At 35.8% G+C, this 12,906-nt stretch overlaps 1 protein-coding gene across 1 annotated transcript in view; it reads right to left on the reverse strand.

Moving 5' to 3' along the window:
* Window positions 1-11,528: 11,528 nt before the first annotated feature.
* LOC150090730 (fibroblast growth factor 9-like) overlaps window positions 11,529-12,906 on the reverse strand; it is a 49,842-nt gene continuing 48,464 nt past the window's right edge. Inside the window, exon 3 of the mRNA XM_090370457.1 lies at window positions 11,529-11,789. Within this exon, the coding sequence (XP_090226583.1) occupies window positions 11,529-11,789 (261 nt within the window). The remainder of the gene's footprint in view (window positions 11,790-12,906) is intronic.

The raw sequence follows: 12,906 nt of genomic DNA on the forward strand, positions 1-12,906 counted from the left end.
CTTCTATAATTCTCGTTCTCTCTTCAAAAACAGTCCGAACACGTGCCGCCACCAGCCAACATCCATTTACTGGCCAACTTCAAACTCACAGAGCCAACTTTTCATCTTCCTCGTTAATTCATTCAACTGCTGTTTTCTGGAACAACCTTCCTTCATACGTATTTCGTGAAAATTACAGTCTACAAAAATTTAAGTCTAATATCAACAAATATCTTCTTTCGTCTTCTCAACCTGCAACCTAAGCACTGTAAGTTCTAATACCTCTCCTGTTTGGGGTTTTCATAAAAAAAAAAAAAAAAAGCAAACGGGAATGTATTATTATTATTATTATTAGCTATATAGTACAAGGAAGCCTGAGGTTTATGCTGCACCAGCCAAAAAAAAAAAAAAAAAAATTCCCGAGTTACCCTGAGAGAGAGCGAGCGAGCGAGCGAGAGAGAGAGAGAGAGAGAGAGAGAGTCAAAAGTAGAAGGGAATCACCAAGAAAGAGAAGAGTGATGATATCCAGCTCAGGACCCTGGGTGTGCCAAGCCCATACTCACCAAATGTGGCCCCTGATTACGACTGACCTCAATCTGCCCCAGATTGATTGGAATAAGTGGGAGGGAAACTCACTTTGCAGAAAATTATTTCTAAATAAATTAGATAATTATTATTTGCAGCAGAGATAATACTAGGCATGAGAATATTCTTGACTTCATTATTACTCACGAATTAAATGACATCATAAGGCTTAAAATACAAGAACTATTTTTTTTTTTAATCGTATGATGTGATCAATACACGAAGGAACCAGTTTTTTCCTGCTTCCTTCGTGTATCGTGGCTGTGAGACCCAACCGGATAGTATGACACCATCGTGATATCCAAGCCCGAGGCGGGAATCGAACCCGCGACCTTTGGGTTGCCATGTAGGCACTTTACCCACCCGGCTAACCCGGTCGGCCAAGAACCATTGGCAAGTAGTGATCCCGCAGTCGTCAGTTGGAAGATGAAGAAAGGTGTTGCAGTAGTTAAAGGTAAAGGCACGGGTTTTAATTTCAGAAGAGGGCACTTTGACAGTTTAAGGCTCTATATGGAATTTATTAATAAAGCAAAAATAGTAGAAGCCATGTACGCATACATACCATTAAGAAAATATTGCAACATGAGGATGCCAAAATGGATGAATGCGGAACTGGCCGGTCAAAAAGAGCAGAAAAAGATAGCATGGTACAGTTACAGAGCGATGAAAAGTAATGAAGCCTACAACAGCTACAAGTTGATTTGTAATAGTACCACAGATGAGTTTAGAGAGGCTAAGGCTGCGTATGAGAAAGCTGTGGCTAAGAGAACAAAGCATGGGGACAAGGAATTTTTTGTGCATGTGAATACAAGGAAGAAAGAAACGAATCAGATTGTATCCTTGTGCACTGGGTATGGGTGTAGTCTTAGACAACCCAGCTGATATTGGTGATGATTTGAAAAGTACTTTGCATCTGTCTTGACTGAAGAAAGATTCTCCATGTTGAGAAGAGGTTGTGTGTGAGGCAGAGTCATATGAAATTAGTGATTTCGAAATTACAGATGCATTTATTAGAAAAACTTTCGAGCATAAAAGCAAGTAAGTTAATGGCATTTGCCCAGTAATTTTGAGATATGTCGCCAGGGGGTGTATTGAACTATTGAAGTTAATTATAAGGTTGTCTTTGGTCTCGAGAGAGATTCCAAAGGAATCTCTCTCTCTCCAGAGAGAGATTCCTTTGGATTGGAGAAGTGCCAACGTATCACCAATAATGATTGAGTGCACCGTGGAAATTTAGAGAGATATGGAATTCTGAATAACACACAACATGGTTTTGTTAAGGGAAAATCGTTTTTAACTAACTTAGTAAACTATTTTGACACAGTTACTCATGACCTGGATGTAGGGAACAATTTCCATATACTGTAGTTTATTTGGATTTTAGCAATGCATTTGACTTAGTCCTCATGAGATGTTATTTTTTAAGATCAAACATGTTGGGATCATTAGAAAGGTTCTAAGATGGATCACTGGGTGGCTACATGACAGAAGACAGAGGGTTATGATTAATGGATAATCTGAATCTTCAGATTAGTGTAAAAGTGGGTTCCCCAAAAATTGGTTCTTTGACCACTGGTGTTTGTCATTTTCATAAACTATATCGACGATCGGCTAGACGGCGCGATATCAAATTTGCAACAGATATACAAATTGGGAGAGTCCATTAGTGCAAAGCAGCGCCGCTCTTTCAGGATGACTTGAACAGGCTTCAAGAATGGTCAGAAAAGGGCAGCTACGATTTACTGTATCAAAATGCAAGGTCTTACACTAGGGGAATAGCAACTCACAAATAAATTATACACGTGGTAGGGTTGAATTAAAAACAGTAGAGGAAGAGTGAAATCCGGGAGTTATAATATTGGCAAATATGAAGTTTTCTGAGTAGTATAACCAGACAGCCAAGAAAGTTCATGGCATCCTATTGATGATTTATCGAACATTAACCTGTGATATATGGAGGACATGGTTCCACTGTATAAGGCAATTGTAAGACCACATTTGGAATAGTGTGTTCAAGTATAGAGACTTCATCTGAAAAAAAGACATTGAGCTTCTTGAAACGGTTCAAGACGGGCAACTCGGAAGGTCAGATCAATAAAAGGGCGACCATATGAGGAAAGATTCGTTGCTACAGAGTTTGGCAACCGGGCACCTCAGAGGTGACCTTAATGAGGTTTATAAGGCTCTGAGATGGGTTAGTAAAGTGAAGGAAGGCGGAATTTTCACTGTTATAGAGAATTCCATAACTCGGGGGCATAAATTTAAATTACAGGGAAAGAGGTTTAGACTAGATTGCAGGAAGTTTTTTCTCTCTTAGCCAGCGAGTCGTTGATTATTGGAACAAGTTGTCTCCGCAGTTATTTAACACTGACAGTTTTAATAAATTCAGAGCTTATCTGGATAGTTATCTGTGTGAGGAGGGAAGCAAATAATTTGTATTTTCTTATATACTTCTTTTTTTTTTTTTTTTTTTTCCCGGCCATTACAGGAAAAGCCTGTGGCTTCCTTGCACATGGCTGTTACTTTTTCGATTATTATTACTGATATATTAAATATTAAAATAGTTAAAAAATATTATTTGTTTCAGGTTCACGGAATCGGGGTCACGTTTACTCCTCCATAATTATTTTTTATTTTTTTTTAATATTAATTTTTCTGTGTTAGTGAGATTTTGTATGAAATGTAAAAAAAAAAAGCACAACCTCATTCTTTTAGCACTTTTAAATGGCGAAATAATTCCTTATTCATAGTCTTATAGCATGATTAGCCATTGTACCGATAACCTTAACATTTTTGTTTTTGACATGTAATACAATATCTGCCCTCCAAAATTCTCTTCTTCTTGCTTATCAAGAATTTCATAGTACAAAAAGAAATGTGAGTAAGGGAGATAGTTTGAGAGTGGGAGTTAAAGTGGGGACGCTTGAGCTTTCCATGATAGGACAAAAAGAAGTGTGAGTAAGGGAGATAGTTTGAGAGTGGGAGTTAAAGTGCAGACGCTTGAGAAAGAAAGAAAGATTGCAGGAAAAGGGTTCCATGCAAAGAAGGGCGCTATTTAGGCCTATAACATCCCGGGATGTCTTAAACCTAAAGAAGGCGTTGGATATCAATGGACAAATGTCAGGCACACCTTGCTTGAGTTTATTGAGCGAGTACAGAGAAGGGCAACAGGCTTGGTGAGGGGAACGAAGCGGTCCTCTTACCAAGAAAGGCTTAAGTTCTGAAAATTACAGCGTCTGGAGACTAGGCATCTGCGAGGTGATCTGATTGAGGTGTATAAGGCCTTGAATTGGTTGAGCACGCTGAATTTTCTGATGGGATTCTTTTGCTTGTTCAGATCATGAACCTGAAGGGACATAAATTCAAATTGAGGAAATTCAGTTGTAGAACAGACGTGCGGAAATTTGCCTTTAGCCAGCGGGTAGTTGATTGTGGAATAAACTTCCATCTGTCGTTGTGGAAGTTGATAGGTTAAATAAATTCAAAGAGGAACTGGACAAACGTTTAGAGGGAATGGATGTGTGAAATGGAATAGTGTGAAATATCCTAATAAAACTAAATCGTCAACCAGAGCGGTATGCACTTGACTGTTCTGGAACCCGAATCGAGGGGGCATCACTTGGCAGGTCACGAGATACTTGAGTTCCTGAGGAGCTCCCAGTTACATTTGTTTCTAGGGCAAGAGCCTGTTTCTTCAGTGACCCGAGATCTAGTAATGCATCAAATTTTAATTTGAGATCGTTACACCTTACGTCATATGCAAAGAAAAGAATCGTCAGTTGAGCTTGGTTTGTCTATTAGCCCGACCTTATTATACATGCCACAGGCTATACAAGCGACGAACTCATGACTCACATCCGAAATGCCCACAGGCATTTCCATCAGAGTCATAATGTCTTTGGATGATGTATTGAAAGTAGATCTTGTAACAAACTATTATTTAGGTAAAATTTTGAACTTAAAGATTACAAAATTTAAATTTACAATATATTACAGAATTTAAATTAACAAAGTATTACAGAAATTAAATTATCAAAAGTTATCCACTAGCGAAGTTAAAATTGAGCTACCGAAGTTACCGGAAAAAAATTAACTTAGCAGAAACACTTTAGAAAAGTTAAAAATTAAATTTAAAAAATATTGTAGAAAATAATTTCACTAAATTACTGAAATAAGATTTAAAAATTACAGAAATTAAATTTAAACAAGTCTTAAACAAAAATTGTCTAACAGGCACCTGTTAGACAAAATCTTAATCTCTTTCAGTTAACCGCCGAAATCAAATTAAAACACTCTGCTCTTTTCGACTCTCTGGAGTAAAATAGATATATATCCGATCATTCAGTTAAAATTGCCTTCTTAAAGAAACTATTCTTTATGTTTATCATATACAGTATACTTACTTGTCTAATAAATGAAATGGCTTGTTTCGTAATCAGAAATAGCTATTATGTTTCTTCCAGTTGTGAAAATTGGGAAAAGTATCTTCATTACCTTCCGTTTCGCCTGTCAAAAACTCTTGTTAGGTGTCTGCCATATAAATTCTTCCCACATTTATGTTATCAATACTTTGAGATCTCATTGTCCGTGCATTTGATAACGTAGTGGACGTGGTTACATTTAATTGTTGCATTTCACAAGGCACGCCTTTGCATATTAGTAAGAGTATATGCTTAATTTTTTCTTTTAACTAATTCATTAATATTGTACTTATTTCAAAAGAGTTGTTCTCTTTTGAAATAAGTACAAACGAGTTCTTAATTTAATGCTTCTGTATGTAAAGAAATAATATAGTCAATAAATCGAATTCATTCATGTAGAGGGTTGAAATTTCTCCATATAAAGTGCTTGGCAGATGATTGAAGATGACCAATACGTCATTCGAAAGCTGAATTAATGCTTTATGAGTCTCTGAACTATGTAAAGAAGCTAATGTGAAGAAGCTACATACTCCAGGCGGACAGACAGTGTGTTACTGAACATGATGAGAGACTGATGCCCTTGAAAATTTCGGCAATAGCCGTTACCAGCAACTAGTAACTATTCTACTTTTTTTTCCCTTTTTTTTTTTTTTAATAGAAGTGGTGTCATCGAAATAGTTTCGAAGTTTGATCTACGAATATTATGAAATTTCGGACCAACCATGTAATTTACAGCAAAATAAAACCGCATTTATGAATTATAATTCAAAAATAAGAAATCAGACTTTGAGTATATCAACTGCTGAATTGAGTATATCAAATGATTTTTATTCAGGATAGCTGTTGGTACATCATTGGCATATGGTGTACCAACAGCTAATGACATTTATTCACTGGAGTGGAGTAAAATGATGCACATCATTTTACTCCACTCCAGTGAATAAATGTATTATATTGCTGTTGTGAATAAATGTATTATACAACTCTCAATTTTGGGAGAGTGTATATTCTGATAATTTGGTAAACATGTTATTAGGCAGGGCAGTAGTGGAGGGTATACGCCGTATGCCCTCTGGATTTTTTTAGTGAATTGCGTATACCATCTGTTTTTTGAACAACTTGAAAAAAAAAAATAATATTAAAATATTTACTGAAAATTAAAAAATAAATTTCTTAGAATTTGATTCTTAGGCAATACTTATAGTGTATGTATATACATACACACACATAGAATACGCCGTATACCGTATGGAATTCGATTATAAGCACAGTATACTCTCTGCTTACGTAACATTCACAGAGTATACCTTAGCTAATTTTACGAACTACAGCACTGTTATCTGGTTGAAATGAATAACATGGAGCCATAGCACAAGGCCACTTAAAAGTTATTTATTACAATACGACACTAAAAGACAAGCTCACAACACGCATAACATGAATTATTTGCCTGTAATGTACATTACATCACACGTTGGGTTTCTCCCAACTTCATGCTGTACAAGATTCAATAAATACCAATAATTTATTAAGTAAGACCTAATTTACTCCTGGAAGGTGATTGGAGCAACCAAGGTCATTCTTTGATAGGAACTTTAGTGTTGCTTAACTACGTTTCGAAATTATCTTTTAATTTCAGAGACTTTTTTAAGACATTCTACTTTAAAGATAAGATTATAGTTTATTTTAGACATACACAAAGTAATATGATTAGGAGGTTACACTACTGTTTTCAAGAAGAAGAGAGACTTGTTCAGAGCTAAGATGGCAATGAAGTCCTAAGAACACGTATAGTAAATGGACACTTTGACAATAGATTCAATGTTACAGTTGTAGGTTCTGCTCATGTTAGACGATATCATCGAAAGCATTAATTCCCGTATTCTTTTATATATCTTTAACAAACTCATTACCTTAAATGTAGAATAATACACTCAGTACAATCAAGCCCTCAAAATGAAGAATATATAGAGAACAAAACTTTACACCTTTATCGGGCAGGAAAAAAAAAAAAAAGTCTAAACTGTCTTATAACACAGAACTTCCCCTCAAAACACAATCCAATCTCAGTAATAAATACAATAGGACCTCGCGAATTTTATTCGCGGAAATGTTTTCGAGTCATTCCCCTTTCCTACTGAGTCACTCTGTCTCGAGACAGATAGCAGCTGTTTCCTGAATCAAAAAGCAATTTAAGTCAAAAGTATATTTGACTAAGAAATTAAAAAAAAACCAACTTTAAATTTTATTTGCAAGGTGAGTTGTTTGGTCTCTAGTCTCAACAGCAATCGTTGTTCTTTGATCTGTGGTTAACAGTTGTTTAACCTATGATTAATCCATTGTAATAATCTTTGATCAATAAAAAGTCCTCAAATTTTTTTTTTTTTTTTTTTTAATTTCAAATAGTTCAGTGGAAACAAATTTGTTTTTGCAATGGGGAATATAATTTTGTTTCTAGATATTTATAGTTTCTGTCTTTCTTGCAGAAAAAGGGATCTCAAAGGGGAAAAAAATTAAATGAGTAATTACATAAAATAAATAAATTGCGTTTTACCTGGACCCAAGCTCTTAGTGATACACCAGTTATATAAAGAAAACAAAGGTTTTAGCTAGGGATAACAGTGCACGGTCTCTAGATTTTAAGAGACCGTAGCAGAAATCTATTATTTGTATATGTCAGAAATCTATTATTTGTATATGGTTTTTTCTCCTGAAAACTCTAGTTTTTCGTCCTGCAAACAGCAAATCGACCGAGGAATACACCCAGTAACAAACACAATATACTGACGCCTCACCGCCTTGGTTTCTTTATCGCTTAACATACATGTAGCCATTAACGTACTGAACAATTATATACCATTATAATATATATGTTATAGTAATTTTTCTTATAAAAACGAGCTGTTTCACCTTCGCATTGTATAAAATATGCTTTACATTTTTATACAATGCGACCCCGCCAGATAAAATCAACCTTACTTGTTTTAAAAGTCACAACAGAAAGAAAGAAAATCATAAAATTTGAGGTAAAATTTTTTTATATCACCCTGGTCGAGTTTGTCGGTTTCCAGCAGTGCCTTGTTCAGACTTTTATGCGCCTGGGTACAGCCTCGCGGTAAATCAGCAGTTATAATTACTGTATACCCACACCCGTAGGTCAGGAGCGGGAGTGCAGTAGCACACGCTCTTTGAGTACACCGGGGTTCAAGCCCCTGACTGTTGAATACAGTCGATCTGCCAACCCGCACTGGAACAGCGTGGCAGATTATGGTCCGTTTCCCTCAGCATGAATTGTTGAGGAGGCTTTCATCTTTCAGTAGGTTGATAATGGCTGCGCTTTGCCTTTTTTTTTTTTTTTTTTTTCACCCACACCGGGTGGAAAAAGCCAGAGTTCAAATCCTGTCTACGAGGAAAGGAATGTTTGTGGGATTTTTTTTTCATAAGGTGGCCAAGTTAGTCGTTCTGAGGCGAGGACGGCCTGGTTTTTTTCTCCTGAAAACTCTAGTTTTTCGTCCTGCAAACAGCAAATCGACCGAGGAATACACCCAGTAACAAACACAATATACTGACGCCTCATCGCCTTGGTTTCTTTATCGCTTAACATACATGTAGCCATTAACCTGAATATAAACAAGAAAATGCCGCCCTTCTCCCGAAAACATGGAAAGATCTTAGTGCACATTTTTATTGCTCCGTCCAAAACTTCAAAAGGTCTGTGTTTACTATGTCGCCTGTATGCATCACTTTCCAAGTTTCCATGCTAACGTGTTAATATTTTCATGTTAACATGGTCTCCAAGCGAGAGTTGCATACTTTCCTTCGCGAAATTTGGACTTGAATTCATCTTGCAAGGCACGCAAGCCGATCTTGGAATACATGCAATTCACAGACAAGCTATGCTGACGCTTCATAGCCTTAATTTCCTCCGATAAATTTCTAAGCCCCAAATCCCTTTCTTTAATATATTTACTTATTTATACTCCTACTCGACCACTTAGGTCAGAGGAGTTTACATTTAGCCATTTTGAAAAGAACCTAATCATTAACCGTATTTAGCAGTTCTTTTGAGCTCGAACCAAGGTTAACTGAAATGCCTATGCTACTGCATTCTTCGTTGGCCACTCACCTGCATTAGGCCTTGCCTTCCCAATAACTGGTGCGGACACTGAGTAATACCCGAACATTTATAACAATCGGATTAGCACTCATAATCAGTATGAACATACTAGAGAATAGTGTAAAATATAAGTAGTCATCTTCATATTCACATATGATTCACATATAATGATGTATAAATTGCAATATCGATTAAAAAAGCATACCTTAAGAAGGCGAGAATCTCATAAAGCTCCTAATAATAACAATATTAAAAATAAGGAGAAAATGCTCAAGAATACTCAGTGATTTTACAAAGAGCTTTGGATGAGTAACGAATTAACACCTTGTGAGGAAAATTGTTTGTTATTCATATATTATAAAGGGAAGAGAAATAACAGATCACTAGCTGCTGAAGATAGTGGCGTCGTTTACATTCGACATGCGGAAACGCGCAATGAATTTACATTTATGCAGGTAGAATGCTTTAGAATATTTTTGACGTACAATGAGTTTCGGAGCTGCTTGCGATTTCGAATTTCATGTAGAATCCTACATCATTTTATGCATATATAAGCTGTTCGCCATGCTGAAGTTGAACATCGACCTGGGAGACCGCGTATTTTGATAAAAAAAAAAAAAAAAGATCACTGAGTAGTTGATCAGGTAGTCCAGAAAAACAGCGCCCAAACCTGCCATTGAAAATCATAAAAAAAGGTTCAAGGTGGTACAGCAGCAGGTCTTTACAACAACCGGGTTTCAGCTGACGCTCACAAATTTTTTATCGTGAAAGTTAATGCAGGCGAATAATGTAGTGGTGCCATGTTAAGAGGAACTGATCTTTGTATAGTTAAAAATTATTCTCTGGGCCGATGAATCTTGATATATTGTTGTTTCCTTCAGATGATGAAACTGGGTGTGGTGCATCAGCCTCGTAAAAAAAAGTGCCAGTCTTTTCGGACTGTGAAGCAGGATATTGATAGTGTGATATTTTGAACTTGCTTTTCATGATATAGAGTTAGTGATGAGCAGATGTCCCCTCCCCCCCCCCCTTTTTTTTTTTTGGCGGATCGCACTGAAATGTTCATAGCGTCTGTCGAGCCCCACACAAACACCTTTAAAATCCAAAAATCACTTTAAAAATCCAAAAGAGTTGAAATTTAAAAGTTAAATTCCAGTTTAGTACTACGTTCTCTAAAGATTTAGCATTTGCTCTTTTTTTTCCATAATGCTTCAAATTATGCTATTCTGTTTTTTTTAAAGTTATCTTTTAAATAATACTTTTATATAGACCCTTTGATCCTTTAATATCTTTCATTATTTTTCAATATCTTTACATAAGAATCTTCACGGGTAGCATAGTGGTTACCAACACTGCCCTTCCACACCATGTGAGGAAAAAATCAGGTAAACCGACTATAGAATACACACAAGTTACAGTTATTATACACTGACGCCTCTTGGCCATAATTTCTTTTTGCACAAAAACAAACCTACATAAAAACGAAATTGTCTTCCAAGGTCCGAGGACTGTACAAGACACGGGAGGTGCGCCTCGTTTATCAGTGCTTTAAACTGTATTTTTTCTTTATATTTTCCACACAAAATTGTTGTTTATGCAGGGAAGATGATACTTGTATTGTCGATTTTTAATTTTTAAAATGTTTACTCGGAAATATAGAGTTTATTATTTGTGATACAAATTGAAAAGACGTGAAAGCACGTTCATGGGAACAAACATCACTTCCTCAGTTAAAAAGTGTTATTTTGGAGGATTAATTGCATCGACGCACACACATCTATTACACACGCATGGAACATGCTTGTCTATTAGAACCCAAAGGATGCTTTACATTGTGCTAAAATCTGATCTTTAAATCCCCCCCCCCCCTTGTTGATGTAATATTTCTGTTAAATACAGTCTAAATTACTTCTGTATTTCTACTCGTTCTACACCTGAAAAAAAAATCAATGGGCATAATATATTAATAATCTAATTATTTGAAAAATAATTTCTGGTGATCTGGGTACCTAATCTCGTTTTTCAAAAAAAAAAAAAAAAAAAAAAGCAAATAACTTTGCGATACTGCTATTACGAAGATTTTCAAGAAGATACTCCCCAGATCGGCGAGGTCCTACTGTATTCGCTTTTCTGAATAAATGCGAATGTCAAAATGTCTAATAGCTTACAACTTCCATTTGTATATGATTTTGCCAATTAGAAAATTCATATTAGTATATTCATAGAGCAGAATTTAATGTCACATACTTTCGCCTGTTGCACAACCTGGCTTCTCATTTATAACTTCCGCACAGCGATTGCAGAAGGTGGGCACCGCTGATAATTCATCAGTCACATCCAATTTTTTTTTTTGAATGAAATTCTATTTGGATTATTGCTATCGACACAAGATAGCCCTATTAGATAGACAATAAGAACAGTCGACACTAGCTCCACCTGGAAGTTTCAGATTTGTTGCACATAGTGTTAAGAGTGCTGGAGAGGAATGGTATTTTAGAAAGGTCAACTGGCCTGCAAAGAAAATGTGTGAATTTTTGTCTTTTCCTGCGTCCCAATCTCGTTCTTCCTCGCTTGTTGATAGCAATATACCACTTTCGCCTCCTGAGGGAATATTTATTAGAAGAATAGGTGTAGTAAAAGTCCTTCAGTTCGTTCTGTCGGAAAACACACTGGCTCTGTCGCTTTTTCTGAAATAAGAAAAATAATCAGATAAAGTAAGCGGTATAATTACAGAAACATTACAGATATCCATAATTTAATATTAGCTATGTATGAATTTTTCATGTGTAGTACTGGTGTGAATCTTCAGTATCAGGTAGCCTTCTGAAAAGCAGTCCTTTGAGGGAGCAAGAGAAAGAGAGGGGACTAAATACTATTTATGGAATTAAAACGTCGTATTTATAGCAAATATAATAAACTTTAAAAGAAAAGACTTACATGTCAGATTATTGTTTTTATTTTTATTCTCGGTTAGAGCCACAGAGGGCAGTTTTTCAGAATGGCTCCTGGAATATCTCTGGTAGTTCTTGGCACTTTTTTTTTTTTTTTGGTGCAATAGGCGCAACTTTTATTAAAAAGGCAAAAAGTGCCTTTTTAATAAAAGTTCGTGTTCTACAATGCAAACCGGTCTATGTAATTTTTATGCAGTTTTCTAGATAAGATGCAGAAATGTTTCTGTAAGTTGACGGGGTATTGATCTTCGTATCCTTTGAGTATTGCGCCGACTGCTTCAATGTTCTGTGTGAAGACCATAAGAAAAGCTGGCGTTGCGTAAAATAGCCTCAAAAAATATAGAATCGCGAATAAGAAAAGGTTTTACTACTTTTTTAGTATAGAATGCAATGTTCATATCACTATGATGTGAGATTATGATTATTTCTGATAAAAAGAAGAAAGTAAGCAACGTATAAAAGACTGCAGTCTATAATTTAATTTTAAATTATTGGAAAATGTTTGGCATACGTTTTAATTTACAACTAGCTGTAATTAGTATGTGGGCGTATTTGTTACATCCTTAGATTCTTTATTATAGTTCATCGTGTGTAGAGGGGAACCGAAGTTGAAGGCAATTTTGCGTAGGCGCATTCGTTGGTGGTAATTAGAGAGAAATGATGGTTCCTTTTGTGTGGGCTCATCTCGATGTGATGAAGGACGTCTTGTCACCATTAGAAATTGTTGTTAACGAGGCAACGTGCTAGACGAAACATTGTAATACAAAAAAAAAAAAAAAAAAGGAAAAAAAAAGAAAAAGAAAAAGGGCATTTGAGGACAAATTCGCATTTTAAAGAAACGGTATTTTGGAAT

The sequence above is a fragment of the Mastigoproctus giganteus genome, chromosome 1, assembly GCF_048544385.1.
Source record: "Mastigoproctus giganteus isolate SK-2022 chromosome 1, ASM4854438v1, whole genome shotgun sequence".
Taxonomy (NCBI): Eukaryota; Metazoa; Arthropoda; class Arachnida; order Uropygi; family Thelyphonidae; genus Mastigoproctus; species Mastigoproctus giganteus.